The sequence below is a fragment of the Panthera onca genome, chromosome A2 (genome assembly GCF_046562875.1).
Source record: "Panthera onca isolate mPanOnc1 chromosome A2, mPanOnc1 haplotype 2, whole genome shotgun sequence".
Lineage (NCBI taxonomy): Eukaryota > Metazoa > Chordata > Mammalia > Carnivora > Felidae > Panthera > Panthera onca.
In genome coordinates, this window is record NC_138340.1 from 1,507,715 (window position 1) to 1,523,350 (window position 15,636).

A 15,636-nucleotide genomic window follows, 5' to 3' on the forward strand; every position below is an offset into this window, starting at 1 on the left:
ACAGAAACAAAGATAAAGCGTGGTAAAAACAGAGGTGCGGGCCACACGGGGAGGGACAAAGAGCGGTGCCACCGTTACGTTCGGGTGGCAGCCTGTGGATCATTTTCTTTCTAAAATGAAACCTTTGTAAAAACACTTGGGCACCGCAGAGTAAAATAAGGAAGAGAGCATCGGAAAATATCAACGAGACAAAGAAATAGTTGGCCCGTGTGAGATACTCCGCACCCGTTTCTTGGTCGACGCCCCCTCTGGTTCTTTGAACCCGCGTGTTTACCGGCCTGTCACCATGTCACCAGCACGGTTTGGTGTCCTGTGCTTTATCGCACGGCCGCAGACGCCTGTGTGGATTCGTGGCCAGGTTGCAGCCGTCTGAAGCCTTCCTTGGGCCTGACGCACAGCTGGGCTGTGTGACACGTGTTCAGAATGGCTGGTGACTGCTTAGCTCCCGTTTCCCTGCTCAAGGGGCCAAGACCCTTCTGCTGTCTCGTTCCTGGGAGTGAGGTTGGGAGAAAGGGCCAGGTGGACCTGATGAAGGGAGACCCAAGCTTTTTCTATGTTTACTTTTTATTTTACTTTTAAGGTTTCTTTATTTTGAGGGAGGCAGAGGGAGACAGAGAGACAGGGAGAGAGAGAAGGAGTGGGGCAGGGGCAGAGAGAGAGGGAGAGAGAGAATCCCAAGCAGGCTGTGCACTGTCAGTGAAGCCGTGGGGCTGGAACCCTTGAACCGTGAGATCATGACCTGAGCTGAAATCAAGAGTCAGACACTCGACCGAGTGGAGCCACCCAGGCGCCCCCCTGAATTTTTATTGCAAAGTCGGTTGCGGATATTGAAATGCTGCAGCATGAGCTGGAGATCCGTGCGTTTGGATGGAATTTACATGGCCACACGCCCCACGTCACTGACCCACGTACTGAACCTTGACATCATTCTAAGTGGGAGTCCCTCGGGGCCAATGTGACAAATCACCACCAACTGAGGGCTTAAAACCACACACATCGATTCTCTGACAGCTCTGGGGTCAGAAGTTCTAACGCCCAGGCCTGGGCAGGGCTGGTCCCCCCCCCCCCCCGCCCCGGGGCCCCAGGGCCACCCCCGCCTCGGGGGCCTTGACTTGTTCCCCTTTTACCAGGTGAGGTGACACATTCACACATTCCAGAACTAGGATGCGGATGTTGAGGGGGAGGTTGTGAATCAGCCAACTATACTCTACACATCCTTTTTAAAAATCAGAGTGAGACCCTCAGATTCCCTGGTGCCCCCAGATATCGGACCTCGCCACACTGATCTCACCGGGACATGAAGCCTGGGCTCACCGTCGGGCACCACATCCTCTGCTGTCCTTACCAGCAGCTCAGCTCTCACCACCTCCACGAGGCCCTCCCTGATATGCCTCTTTCCTACCCTACAGTCTGGGGGTCCCTCGCCTCTCACAGGCTCCCACAGTCTGATTTCCGTCTTGGTCCCCAGCAAGCCCAGCCCGGGGTGGGGGGCTGCCTTGAGCACCTGTGCTGATCCTGAGCTCTCCTCCACCGTGCTCTTCCTACAGAGGAGTTTCCTCCCTCACAGACAACATTTGCAGGTGCTCCCAGAGTAGACAGAAAGGAAAACGTGACATTTGCGAGACACGGGGCGGTGTCTCGGGACATCTGTGGCTGTCACAACTGAAGGGGTTCCCGGCATCGAGTGGTGGGGACCAGGGGTATGCTCAACCCCCTCCCCCCCCCCCCAGTGCCTGGGACACCCCCAGGCGTGACCGGCCCTACTGCGCATAGTGGGAATCAATTTCTGCCTCAGCCCCTGAATACCGCGGGCGGTGACCAAGATCTGACAGCAAGCAAGCCTTTTGGTGCCACATGAGATCTGGGAGGATGTTCTGACCCGGCCTCAGCGTTTGCAATCTTGGCGGAGGCGGGGGCCTGGGTCCCCTCCCCCACCACCATCAGTGAGGCTGAGGAACATGTTCCTTATCCCAGGCGCCCCTGCCTCCCTGACAGCATGCAGAGGGAGCTGTCCCCCAGACCCAGACCCGAGAGGGTGAGTGACACTGCTCCCATATCCCCGCCACAGCGCTGGGAGGCCTTAGGATGCCCTGCCCCCTGCGGCTACTCTCCCTGGCTCTCCCTGGCCTGTCCTACCCCACCCCACACGTACCCCCTTTTCTCTCCAAGCTCTGCTCTTTTGCAAGGTGCTGCAACTTGTTTTCTAAGAGCCCCCGCCCCAGCTTTCCACCCACAACGATTCCGAATTAGAAGAGTGCTTTGGCCAGCAAGGGCACAAAACCTGTCGATGAAGAAGGGAGCCTCCCCACCTGGGTGTTGGGTCTCTCCTCTCGAGGCTCCTGCTGGTTCCCTGTGGGGTGAAGAGGGATGAATCTTATTCCCCAGACTCTGCCCCGGCACAAGACAGTCACCCATGGGGCTGAGGCTCAACTGTGACCTCTGTCACTTTTTGGCCTCAGGCATGGGGAGTAAACACCATGTGACCCAGTGACCAGTGGCAGGTCTGGATTCCGGACTCTTGGCCCAGAATCACTCGTCAGTGCAAAACACTGGAGAGCCATCGAGAGACCAAAAAAAAAAAAAAAAAAAAGAAAGGAAGAAAAAAGATTTTAAAGCTCAGGGGCTCTTCTGGCGTCAAGAAAACAGGACCTTCGTTAGAACAAAGATACTAACCCTACAAATAGTGAGAATATTGAAGCAGCACCCCAGGGTGGGTGGGAGGGAGCCCTCACAACCAAAGCATGCGTCTCTGCATAACAATGGAAAACGATTAGAAAGTTCACTATCGGCAATCCACCTGCTTTTAATTTTCCCTGGGAGCTGCAACTCTAAACGAAGTCATGGATTAAATATTCTTTCCCAGGAAAATTCTTTGGTTGGCCCCCTACATGCAATTCTTACAGTTTAGAGGGAGTCTTGATAATGTATGGAGGGAAGCTGTAAATTGGACGTTGTTTTCCTTGGGAGTTACTGTATAACAAACAGTGCGATGGGCATGGAAGGGAATTCGGAGACACACAGGGGTTCAGCGCACGTGCTCTGGAGAGTGAGCTCCTGCTGGTTTGGCAATCATTCAAGGTCCCTTTGGGGAAAAGTCTGTGGCTCTAACCCAAATGGACATAGCAGAATGAAATTAAAACGAGAGGCAGGAATTGTGAAGACAAAAAACAAACAGAAGCTGCTTCAATGCTAGGTAACGCTTCGTTCGGAGCCTCTATGTAAATGTGCCGGAAACCCAAAACCATGAAACAAAGCAGGACCTGCAAAAATCAGCATTTTCCCTGATAAGTCCCAGAGTTAGCTCGCAGAGAGTGCGCTCCTGCATTTAAGCGCGGGGAGTGGCACTTCTGCCCGCGGCGGGTCTGGTGCGCGCGTCAAACGATGAGTTTCCCCGCGGGGACGCCCCGCATCGGAGCTCCCGAGGGTAAGCCTCCTTCGGAGTCCGCCAAATGCGTCTCTAACCCTGAAGCTTCGCTTTCTAATTGCAGCCGTCTTAAAACGTGAAACACGAAGGCAGATAACCCTCGTTAGGCCCGATCCTTTCGGGGTGATTCCTGCAGGTAATCCTGCCCGGGGGGAGTGGCTCTGGGACCCCTCCCGCAAATACCGGGGGCCTCTGTCGTCGCCCCGTGCCGGCCGGGGGAGGGGGCCCCGCTGAGGGAAGGGACGAGGAACGGGGAACCAGGGCGGAGACGCAGCCTCCCGCCTCCCGAAGTCGCACTGAGCGAGGTGCCCCGCCCCCAGGCCCAGCTGACGCGGGCGGGGGGGACGCGCAATGCGTTCTCGGGGCCACGGCGCCCCGCCCCCCGAGAGCCCGCAGGGCGTCCTCAGGAGCGGGGGGCAGGGCCCAAGGCGGCCCCGCCCCAACCCCGGCCTCCCGCCAATCAGACGCCGAGAGGGGCGGGCACGCCTGCGTTTCCGGGGGCCCCCGTGGCCCCGCCCCCTCGCGCGGCCGCGCTCCAGACGGCGAGGGGGCGTGGCCTGGACACAGCGCCTATAAAGGCGGGCGGCGGCGGCGGCGCCATTTTGCGAACGGCGAGCATCGGCGGCGGCGCGGAGAAGCGCAGCGGAGGTTTTCTGGTTTCGGACCCCAGCGGCCGGATGGTGAAATCCTCCCTGCAGCGGATCCTCAACAGCCACTGCTTCGCCAGAGAGAAGGAGGGGGATAAACCCAGCGCCACCGTCCACGCCAGCCGCACCATGCCGCTCCTCAGCCTGCACAGCCGCGGCGGCCGCAGCAGCGAGAGGTGAGCGCCCCGCCCCCGCCCGAAGCTTCCAGAAGCGCGGCCGCGGAAGTCCGGGGAGCCCGAGGTCCGCCCCTTTGTCGAGGCCATAATCGCGGCGGGGGCGGGGCGGGTGCCCACTGTCCTCCCCCCCCCACCCTACTCCCGGCGGCCCCTAGGGGTCCCCGGGGCCCGGCGGCGATCGGATTTGGGGGGCGCGAGAGTCCCTCGGACGCGGGGCGCTGTGCGCTGATCTGGGGGGCGGGCGCGGTGTTAGGGGTCGGGGGGGGGGCGGGTCGGGGGCGGGCTGGCCCGAGGCCGAGTCAGGCCCGCGCGAGTGCGTGCTGTGCGGGCGCGGCTGGCTGTCTTTGACCGCGGGACCGCCCCCCCCCCATTCCCCGCCGCGCGGCTGCCCTCGAGACACCCCCACCCCCGGGACCCCGCCACGTAGACGGCCGCGGTTCGGGGGACCCCGGATGGGAGCCGCGCAAGATGGAGGCGACTACGGAGCCTGTTTACGCCGCGCAGCAAATGGCTGCTGGCGCTCGGGCTGCGCCGATTGTGAAAATCTCCCTCGGGGCTGAGGGCCGCGGCGGCGAGATGACGCAACCCTGGGGCCGGTGGGGGGGGGGGGGGCGCCCCGCTGGCCGCGCGCCCGCCCGGCCGACCGGGGTGCCGCCCGGACCCCACGAGCCCGGCGGGGCCGGCCGACGACGAAGGGAGAAGGGGAAGTGGAGCGGGTTGGGGAAGAAACGGGAAGTGGCGGCGGAGGCCGAGTCCGGGTCTGAGGCCCTGGGGGGGCGGGGGGGGGGGTGGAGGACGGGAGCCGGGCGGCGGCGGGGTCGCTGTGCCGGCGCCGCCCTGACAGCGGAAGTGGCGCCGGTGTAAACACGGCCCGGCTCACCGGCGCCGTCGGCTGCAGTTCCAGGGCCTCCGTCACCGCTCCTAACTGCTGTAGTAACCTGGGTCCGGGGCCTCGGTGGTGCTCCTGATGTCCCTCACCCACCCCTGAAGATCCCAGGTGGGCGAGGGAATAGTCAGAGGGATCACAATCTTTCAGCTAATTTATTTTACTCCGTGAGTATGCTCGCGCCGCCCGGGGGGGGGGGGGGGGGGGGCGCACCTGCTTCCCCGCGCGGAGCCTCCTGGGAGCCAAGGTCCCCGAGCCACTTCCCCCTTCCCCCAACCGCGTCCAGATGTCCGCGCGCCCCGGGGGTGGGGGGGGGGGGCAGGTCGCTGGGGGGCCTTCCCCGGGTTGGCTGCTGCGCGGATACAAGGTGCGGACTTGGGGCGCCCCGGCAGGATAATCGGCTGAATGTAACAGAGGAACTAACGTCTAACAACAAGACGAGGGTCCTGAACGTCCAGACCAGGCTCACGGGCTCCAAGCACGTCGACTGGAGAGCGGTGCTGAGTGGCGGCTGCCTGTACATCGAGATCCCAGGCGGGGCCCTGCCCGAGGGGAGCAAAGACAGGTAGGGGCCCCGGGCTGCCTGGGGCTGTCCCCCCCCCCCCCCCCCGTGGGGGGGGGGAGGGGCGGGGGCGTGGCCAGCGGGCCTGGGCCCCCTCGGGGGCGAGGAGGCGCTCACACCCGCCCTTCAGCTTCGCAGTTCTTCTGGAGTTCGCGGAGGAGCAGCTCCACGCCGACCACGTTTTCATTTGCTTCCACAAGAACCGCGATGACAGAGGTGGGGGCCGTCCCGGGGGTGACCGGGTCTGCAGAGGTGATGGGAGAGGGTGTCGTCGCCCCCAAGCACCGGAGCCTCCGGGCCTCCGGTGATGGGCGCGCGGCCCCAGGGCGGCGGTGTCTCTGACGGTGTCTCCCCTGCAGCTGCCTTGCTCCGGACCTTCAGCTTTTTGGGCTTTGAGATTGTGAGACCGGGGCATCCCCTTGTCCCCAAGAGACCCGACGCTTGCTTCATGGCCTACACGTTTGAGAGAGAGTCTTCGGGGGAGGAGGAGTAGTGGCAGCACCGCCCGCCACCCCGGCGCTCTGCGGCGGGAGCCCTCGGAGCCTCTGCTGCGGTCCCTTTGCGTGTTTTGCTTTGCGTGGCCGGCGTGACCGACTGCTTCGCCGAGGGCGCAGGCGGCAGGGTGCTCGCCTCTGCTGGGTGTGTCCGCATGTTGTGATTGTGCAAATAAATGCTCACTCCAAATTAGCAGTATATTTCCTGAAGTTTAATATTGTGTTTGTGATACTGAAGTATTTGCTTTAATTCTAAATAAAAGTTTATATTTTACTTTTTTATTGCTGGTTTAAGATGATTCCAATTGTCCCTGTACTTGGAGAAGGAGTTTATTTGAAGGCTTTTGGAAATCTTCGGTCTCTGATCTTGAGAAGATAGGTGTTACTGCTCTTCCAGTGCTCGAAAACCTGAATAAAAGTGATGACACCTGCAAGACCCGTGTTGGCTCAGTGGTGTTCAGCCGGCCACTGTCCCCACCGCCCGCGACTTGAGGCGGCGGGCGTAGTGTGTCCTGAGCTGAGTGACCCTCGTTCCGGGGGTTGGGGGGGAGAAGCCAAGGCTGAGGCCTCGCCTTCCGGGCTGTGGCCGGGTTCCTGTGGGCTGGGAGGCCCTTCCCAGGCCTTGCTTGGGCCATCTCTGAACCCCACGCTTTCTCGGTCCTTCCCAGCAGCCCCACCCTTGAACCTTAGCTAGTGCCCTTTGCTGGGGTGCTGCCTGGCCCTGAAGTTTCCCCTCTGCCTGAGGCTGGGCTGCTTCTGGTGGCTTGGGGCGTGGCCAGGGCTCCCAGGTCCGCCCCCAGGGGACTGTCCAGGCTAAGGTGTTGGGGAGTGTCTGGGACGTGGCCCCACCTTAGCACCGGTGCGGACCCCGAGTGCACCTGCACCCCTTGGAGAGGGCCCTGCGTGCTGTGCTGTGCTGTGCTGGGGTGGGACTGCGGCCTGCTGGGTCCTGGCAGGTGGGGGTGGGGGGCAAAGGTGGGGAAGCCGGAGGGGCCAGCAGTAGGCGGGCTAGGGGGAGGGGCCCTGAGGCATTAGATCGGCGGGACCGCAGTGCCACCTGCTGGCTGCGTCTGGGAGCATGGCCCAGGGATTCACATCCAGGCCTTGGCTGGGAGACAGGCTGGAAAAGGGGAGCAGGAAAGGTACTCGGAGGGATTGGAGTGTCTCTGGGGCTGGAGAGGGATGTTCAGCTACCTGAGGGTGCAGCCGGTCTTCAGAGGCGTGAAGGGACAAAGCTGGACAACACTCCAGTGCGGGGAGTGCGAGTGTGGACAAGGGGCTCGAGCTGAGGTGCTGAATGAAGGATGAGTAGGAGTCAAGCACAGGCCTTGAGGGGAGAATGATCCAGGGGAGGAAACAATTTGGGCAAGGTCTGGTGGCCAGAAAGCTCCGAGGATAGGCAATGTGGCAGGAGGGGTTGGCCAAAGAGAGCTTGTGGAATGTTGGAAGGAGCCCCACTGTATTCTGAGGGTATTAGGGAGCCATGGGAGATGTTTGAGCAGGAGAAGACCCTGGTCATACCTGGGGATTAGCTGTGATGGGGGAAGGGAAGTGAGGGGCATGACTGGAGTCCCCAGGCAAGGGCAGTGGCACCCCTCGGGGCTTCTGTGTTCATTTTTCAGAGATACTCTGTTCTTTTCCTTAGGTTCCCTGATGAGTCTTCTTGCCAGTTGATTGCATCATCCTATGCTATTAATTAAACACCTACTGTTGGGGGCGCCTGGGGGGCTCAGTCGGTTAAGCGTCCGACTTTGGCTCAGGTCACGATCTCGCGGTCCATGAGTTCGAGCCCCGCGTCGGACTCTGTGCTGACCGCTCAGAGCCTGGAGCCTGTTTCAGATTCTGTGTCTCCCTCTCTCTGACCCTCCCCCGTTCATGCTCGCTCTCTGTCTCAAAAATAAATAAACGTTAAAAAAAATTAAAAAAAACCCACCTACTGTGTGTTAAGCCTGGCTTTCTGCCCTCAAGGCGCTCCCAGCCTGATGGGTGAAGTTCTTAGGTGACAGATAAGGACATAAATACTTCCCAGTGGCGACAGGTGCTCTGGGAGGAGGTGGGAGCAGAGTGAGGGGCGAAGGTGGGCCCAGGAGGGGCAACTTTGTTTGGAGCAGGTGAGATTTGGACGGTCTGGCAGAGGGAACAGCCCATGGAAAGGCTTGGTGGCTGGACAAAATTTAATTTCACGGAGCACCAGGGAGGGGGCCACGGCGGGTGCAGAGACTGGCGGGGTGGCATTGGGGCAGGTGAGTTCAGACTCCTCTGGGGTGGGCTCTGCCGGGTGGGCTGGTGTCTCAGGTTCTGGGGAGCTTTCCCTCCCCCCGGAGACCCCAAGCCATTCTTTTTTTTTTTTTAAGCCATTCTTGACAAGGACGTTCACACTCAGGATCACTGGCCGTCCTCAGCACAAGGGGGTGCTCCAGGGCCAGAGATGCCTCTGCTACCGGCATCGGAGGGACCGTGGCCACCTTCTCATGAAGACAGTGACCATCAGACTCCAGCACTAGAAGGGCATCCTCCTCGCCTCTGCCGGGAGGTGGGCGGAGGGGTCCCACCCTCTCACGGAGACGGTTGATAGGGAGTGTTCACAGCTGGGGGAGGGCTGGGCCGTCGAGCATCAGGAAGCTTCGGGAGGCGCTGGCCATTAGCCCCCTGCCTTCCTGGGGACGACTTGGGCCTAAGTCCCCAGCACGGCAGGGGGCAGGCTCCCCAGAAGAGGCGTCCACATTCCCTCACTGTCGGCTGGCCTTCTGGCCCAGGTCCCCTGTGTGCCTGCCCCCCCCCCCCCCAACAGACAGGCACGCGGCCCTTGGAGGCGTCAGTCCCACAGCAGTGCCAGGGCGTGGCTCAGCGAGGCCTCGGTGGCCTCGGCCAGGTACTCACAGCACAGCCAGTCCTCCAGGCCGGGCAGTTCCCCACCCGAGGCCCGCTCGGCCAGGTGCAGGACCAGCAGCGCGCGGCGCACCTGCAGCCAGGGCCCCAGCAGCGCCCCCTGGCGGTGCAGCTCGGGCCCGGGCCCCCAGAGCAGCGCCCGCAGCGCGCCGCGCGTCTGGGCCGCCGAGGGCCGGGAGCGGGCCAGCCGGGCCGCCAGAGTCTCCAGGCCGTCGGCCAAGGGCGTGGCTGAGGGCGCGGCGAGGCCGAGGAGCGTGGGGAGCAGGCGGCCCAGCTGCGGCGCGTGGGCGCCCGGGGCTCCCGGCGGCTGTGGGTGGACGCGGCCGAAGTCGGCCAGCAGCAGGCGCGGGGGCCCGGCGGCCGCACAGCCCCGGGGCGCCGCCAGCAGCAGGTTCTCCGGCCGCAGCTCCGCCAGGGCCGCGCCGCGCGCCTCCAGCTGCTCCAGGGCCGCGCTCAGCTGCAGCAGGAGCAGGGCCGCCGCCCAGGCCAACTCCGCCGGCCGCCGCCGCGTGCCCACCTCTGCCAGCCACTGGGTCAGCGTGCGCTCCGGCACCTCGGCCGCCAGCACCACGGGGCCCGTCCAGGGCACCCCGGGCAGTGCGCCCTCGGGCACCAGGCCGCACAGCCCCTGGAGGTTGAAGTGTGGGGGCAGTGAGGCCTGCAGCTCCAGGCCCCACGGGCGAGGCTCCTCCGCTCCCGACTTGGACACCTGCGGGGGCAAAGGCGGGCCGTCAGGGCCTGACCGCCGAGACCCCGGACGAGCGCCTCCACCTGCCCGCCCCGCCCCCGCTGCGGTTTCCGGTGGCGGAGGTGGGTTGCCTCGCCTCCGGAGGAAGCAGGTTCAATGTGAATTGGGATGTTCGTGGCCCACGTGATTTTAGGGAGAGCTACGCTAAGGAGGGTGGTGTTTAGGGGTCAGACTGTGCGGCCTGCCAAAGGCGCGGGTTCTTATCGCTCCGGGCAGGGGCAGGGGCAGGGGCAGGGGCGGCGAAGGCGCCAGGGCTGGGCCTGCAGTAGAAACGCAACTGCGGCCACGGTATAATTAAAACTTTCCAGAAGCCTCATTTTTAAAAAGCGATAAGAGACGTGAACGTAATGTTCACAGTAGTTTTTATTTGACCGGATATATCCAAGATGTTACCACAGGCCGGTCATCAACATCGAATCTATGAACGAGGGGTTTTACATGACAGTAATTTTTAGATACTAAGCCTTGGAGATCTGGTGTATGGTTGGCCCTCAGAGCACATCCCGGGCCGGACCAGCCCCGTTTCAAGTGCTCATAAGTCCTACGTGGCCGGTGGCTGCAGGACCGGCCAGCACACGGCTCTTTCTAGCAGGTCAGGAGAGCGTCAGCTCTGGGAATGAGATTCGAATCGCCAGGGGAGGGTTTTTGTGTTTGTTTGTGGATCCAGGATCCAACCGTCAACTGAACACACAGCCAGCGAGAACCTTCTCCCCACGACGCTCCAGTCTGTAAAAATTACGGGCCTGCACTAGCACGTTTTGTCAAATGGGTGAGGTTCCCTGGTGGTGTGGTTTAACAGGAATCTTGTTGGTTTTTTTTTTTTCCTGAGTGGCGCATAAAAGACAGAAGAGCCCTTAGGACAAATGTGGTGATACTCGCATCACCCGGGAGTCCGGGACTCCCCGCAAACGCTCAAGGCACAAAGGAAACGCCCCATACGTTTGGGCAGCTCCTGACGAGGATTATTCAGTGCGGTGAACGCAGCGGCTTTCTAGCGGCAGGGTTCGTCCGAGACTGGTTACAATGCAGATTCCTAGGCTCCTGAGGGGCATGGGGGGGGGGGCGGCAGACAAGACCCCCAGCCATTTGCATGTCAGTGGCCCCACGCTTGAGAAACGTGGCGCTGAGGGCTGTGTTAGGCCATGCTCGCTGCAAACTAGGCAGCTGAGCCCCCGCCGTGCGTGTCCTGGGTTGTGCCTAAGATGGAAAACTGGAAACTTCGGAGGAGGTGGGGTGGGGGCAGGGCTCACCTTGGCCGCCAGGAGGTGCCACGACTCGTCGCCCACCCGCACCATGCGGTAGTAGAGGGCGTCCCCGCTCTCCACGTAGGGCGAGCTGTCCAGGAGGCGGAAGCTGTGGCCGGGGTGGCAGGGGCCCGGGTGGCCCCCCAGGAGCCGGGCCTCGAGCCGGGAGTGCACCGTGCGGAGACCCTCCAGCTGCCGGGCCTCCAGGACGGCGCGCGTGTCCTCAGGGCAATTCAGGTCGTGCCAGGAGAGGCCCAGTGAAGTGTCGAGGGAGCTGAAGGGCGGCTCTGCAAGGGGACAGGCTGGCCGAGCTTGGCCGTCATCCGCCTGGCGCTCGTCCACACTGTGGGACCCCAGAAAGGGCCTCCGGGGCTGCCTTTCCGGAGCGGGGCTGCGGCTGGGGGCCCTGTGGCTGGGCAGAGACTGGGTCCTGGACAGGGTCTTCTTGGGCAGGGGTGGGGGCAGGGGCTGCGGGTCAGCCGAGGGGGGCCCAGATTTCCGGGGGGGCCGGCAGGCCTTGGAGGGCAGCAGGTGGGCGCGGACCTCACCTGGGGGGAGGGAGGGGGAGCGGGGAGGGGGTGAGGCCTCGCAGAGTCTGGGGCCTCGCGAACCTGGCTCCACCCCTCAGCCTCGACTGCCTCAACAACATCCAGCTGCCCGGTGCCCCGTGGGGGTACGAACACCACCCCCCGTTTACAAAGGAGGAAACCGAGGCCCAGAGGAGTGAGTGACAGACCAGTGGTCGAGAAGTGTCCAGCCCACGGCAGGTGGTCCCCTTTGCTGCATGGCTCTGGCCAGATGACCCCCCCGTCCCCCCCCAACCCCGTGAATTCCAGCTTCCTCATTTTTACAAGCTGATGATCCCGGCCTTTTCTTAACAAAGTTTTATGAAAGATGTGGAAACAACCACTCTAAGTGAGCTCAGCCGCCATCGGGCAGGGGGCTCCCTCGAGGGTGACGAGAGACTCAGCCCTTCAGCTCAGCCACCCGCCCCTGCCAGCCCGTGTCCCCCAGCCAGGGCCCCAGGGTGGCTCACCGAGGTTGCCGTAGGTAGGCTGAGTCGGCCAGGTGGGGGCGTCAGGTGCGGGGGTCTCTGTGAGCGTCGGGGGGCTGCTCATGCTGAAGGTCAGAGTTGGGGGCGTGCGTGGGCGGGAGGAGGACTCCAGGGGGCGTGCGCGGGCGGGCCCATGCGGGAGCCAGGAGGGCTCCATGGCGTTGGTGGGGGTGCAGGGACCCAGGCAAGAGGGGCGGTCTGGGTCTTCTTGCCTGGCCTTGACCCGCTGTGTGGCTCTCTCTGGGAGGGTTTGTTGCCCTCTCTGGACTCCTGTCCTCATGGGGCAGGCAGGAATGTCACCCATCAACTTTTCAGGGCAGGGGGAAGGACCCTGTGCCTCTGTGACATGGACAGAATAGAATGTCCAGCTTCGAATGCGGGCCATTGGTGGGGGGGGGGGGTGGGACAGTAGCCAGGGACCCGCTCGGGCTTCCGTCCCAGAGCTCAGCTCCTCTAGCCCCCTCGAGCCAGGCAGTGGGCAGTGGCTCCCCCCCCCGCCCCAGATTCCTGGTCACCCCAACCTCTGCAAGGTACAGCATCTGCCCCCTCCCTGCCGAGCACCCCTCCAGGAGCCCCTACCTGCAGAACTGGAGTGACCAGGGGCAGGGGGTGGGCCTTGGGGACAGACTCCGGGCAGCTGCCACCCCGGCCTGCCAGGACAGTGTGCCTGCGGCCGCTGTGGTCCGGAAGTGCCGTGCAACTGTCAGACCACAGGCCGGTGTGGGGGCCTCTGTGCCACTTCCCCAGCCTGGCTCCCCGCCCGCCCTCCCAGGACACCTCCCTCAAAGGTGGGGAGGGCATTCCAGGCAGAGGGCGCCGCCTGGGCCAGGAAGGGGGGGCCCCAGGGCTGCGAGCAGCGGGGGGTGACATGGGCAAGGTCCAAGGGGTCACCCCAGGGGGCCGGCGGCCAGACAAGTTAGGCTCCCCGTCTTCGGGAGGGCAGAGAGCCCCGGCAGCGCTGGGGCAGCGGGAAACACCACCGCCACCGGGGTGGCTCTGTCCTCTCTCTCTGCTTTCACCGTCCCTCGTGCAGGGCGTCTGAGAAGCCCCCAGCGCACCAGCCCCCCACCCGTCCCAGCTCCACGGAACCCGGCTCTGCTCTGACCCGCTGTGTGACGTTGGGCAAATCGCCACCCCTCTCTGTTCCGGGGAATAAAGGAGAGCAGTTCCCTTGTGCTGCCTCACGACAGTCACACCAGCTGGACTCTTCTTTCAAAAACGAAGGGGCGTCTGGGTGGCCCAGGAGGTGAAGCGTCCGACTTCGGCTCAGGTCGTGATCTCGCGGTTCATGGGTTCGAGCCCCACGTCGGGCTCTGTGCTGACCGCTCGGAGCCTGGCGCCTGATTCCGATTCCGGGTCTCCCCCTCTCTCTGCCCCTCCCCCACTGGTGCTCTGTCTCTCTCTGCCTCAAATGTAAGCAAATATTTTTAAAAACTTTTGAAAACCGGAATCATCTCACTCCCCACCGGAAGCAGATGAAGCCGCTCCGTGAACCCCTTCCTCGCGGGTCCCCTGCCACACCCAGCAGCGATTTGGGTGGGCTTCGGAACCGGCGGCGGGAGGCGGGGTGCGGGCTCCAGGAACCTCGGGGCCGGATCCCACAAATGCTGGGCTGTCCCAGCTGGGGCCAGCGGGGCTGAGCAGGCGGCCTCCTCACTGCCCAAACCCCGATCACGGGTTCTCGTCCTTCCCTTCACGAGACCCTGGGGGCCAGCGGCCAGGTCACGGCTCTGAGCCACGACGACAGGGGGGAGGGGGGCCGTGTCACACTCTCCCCTCAGGCGCAGAATGTAAGGCGAGGCCAAAACAACCCCGCGCAGCGATCTGGAGAAATAACATTTTACCGTCGTATTTACGAAGCCTCGTTGGCTCTGGCCACGGGCTGGCGGTCTGTTTTCGTGAATGAAGTTTTATTAAGAACCGGGGCCGGGCGGGGTCAGGCCAGGGCAGATCCCGTTTTTATCTAAAAGATGACTGTTTCGGTCACCGTGCATACGGGACATGAACTAATTTTGTTTATGGAATGTTGGTCCTGATGACTGTTCTGGGCGCCCCTTAGATGCGGTGCCCGAGGTGAGCGGTTCACCCACCCCGCCCTGGTCCCAGCCCTGCTGTGACAGCCACGTGGCCAGGCCGGGGGTGGCGTGGGGGAGGGGCGAGCAGATGGCCAGGCTGGGACAGGGGTGAGATCTCCAGGGGCTTCTCCACCAGGACGGGGCACGGTGACAAGCAGGTGACGCATGGGGATCCCCTGCCTGCCTCAAGCCGGGCTGTGCTCGCAGTGCCCCCCCCGACCCTCCGCGGGAAGGGGGAGCACAGGGCCTACTGCCGGCACCCCCCTGAGCCCCACTGGGCAGGCCTCCCCCGAGGCTCGGGAACGGGGACCGCTTGCCTCGGCTCACCACGAAAACTGGCCATCCGCCTGTGAGTCGTCCCGTGCCCGCCCCCGCCGGCCGCTCGGCCTCCGTGTCGGGCCCTCTGGGGACTGTCCTCTTCCGTCTGACAAGCAGTCACCGAGTCCTGCGGGAGCCAAAGCCAGGCTCTGCGCGTCTGGCGTGGCCCGGCATGGCCGTGGGATGCTAAGTGCTCACGATTTCACATGACACTGGCCTTCCCGAGAAAAACGCTCTGGTTTTTGCAGCGGGCAGGGTCACGGCCCCCAGGATGTCCAGGTCCAGATGTCCGGAGCCTCTGAACCTGCTATGTGTCGTGGCGGGGAAACTGAGGCTGCAGGTGCGTCTGAGGCTCTGCTTGTTAGGCGAGGGGGTCATGACCCTGGGTTCCTGGGGGCCCAGCGTCCACACAGGTCCTCACAAGAGGGAGGCAGAGAGACGGGGCGGACCCCGTGCTGCTGGCTGTGAGGGTGGAGGAGGGGCCGACGGCCAAGGATGCGGTGCCTCCAGAAGCCGGAAAAGGGGGGAGACGGGGCCCCGGGGGAAGCCGGCCCTGCTGACTCATTTTACAGGTTTGAGCTCCAGGACTAATGAATCTCAGTTGTTTTAAGCCACTGAGTTTCGTTACGAGGGGTCACAGCTCCGGGACTCCCCCGAGAGGGTGCTGGCCGGAGGAAACTGCCCTCCTTCCTAGCTCCATCTGGGAGGGGAAATCGAGACAGGGATGTTCAGCGTCCCTGCCCCGGGCCCACGTGTGCTACCTGGACCTGTGTCCTGTGTTTTGGGGGACCCCATGGACACCCTCTGAGGGGCCCCCCCTCGGTTTCCAGCCACCAACAGGCCGGGTCCTCTTTAGCCGGGCCTAGGCTGCCCCAGGAAGGAGGACCCCTCAGCCACGCCCCTGGAATAAGACGGGATTCAGGAAATCCTGGGTCTTGAACCCGGTTCAAGGGGAAGGGAGGCTCTGAGGGAGGGTCCCATGGCCCAGCACCCTCGCCTCCCGGCTCCTTTTCAATCAGGCACGGGGCGGGGCGGGGGGGGGGGCGCATCCCACAGCCCTGACATGTCCCCAGCTTCAAATGGGGAACTGAGACCCGGAGTGACACCGAGTGGCATTTG

At 63.3% G+C, this 15,636-nt stretch overlaps 2 protein-coding genes across 7 annotated transcripts; one reads left to right on the forward strand and one right to left on the reverse strand.

Annotated features, from left to right (window-relative positions):
* The first annotated feature begins 4,005 nt into the window (after positions 1-4,005).
* Positions 4,006-6,471, forward strand: OAZ1 (ornithine decarboxylase antizyme 1). The gene is given in 6 exon segments (XM_078443667.2): positions 4,006-4,247; positions 5,146-5,212; positions 5,214-5,300; positions 5,526-5,698; positions 5,826-5,911; positions 6,055-6,471. Coding segments are annotated over 6 exon segments (693 nt in total). The 5' UTR covers positions 4,006-4,101; the 3' UTR covers positions 6,189-6,471.
* Positions 6,472-8,089: 1,618 nt separating this feature from the next.
* On the reverse strand, positions 8,090-13,301 carry PEAK3 (PEAK family member 3). Of its 6 annotated transcripts, none has more exons than XM_060629766.3 (4): positions 13,230-13,301; positions 12,107-12,463; positions 11,077-11,618; positions 8,090-9,787 (listed from the first exon to the last, which is right to left on the reverse strand). In XM_060629766.3, the coding sequence occupies exons 2-4, from the start codon at positions 12,426-12,428 to the stop codon at positions 9,005-9,007; spliced, it is 1,647 nt and encodes a 548-aa protein (XP_060485749.3). In that variant the 5' UTR covers positions 12,429-12,463; positions 13,230-13,301; the 3' UTR covers positions 8,090-9,004. The 6 variants fall into 6 exon arrangements, with proteins under 6 accessions (XP_060485749.3, XP_060485752.2, XP_060485751.2 ...); XM_060629769.3 differs by having other exon boundaries at positions 12,107-12,189; positions 13,230-13,298; XM_060629768.3 differs by lacking the exon at positions 13,230-13,301 and adding an exon at positions 12,704-13,164 and having other exon boundaries at positions 12,107-12,189.
* Between the last annotated feature and the right edge of the window lie 2,335 nt (positions 13,302-15,636).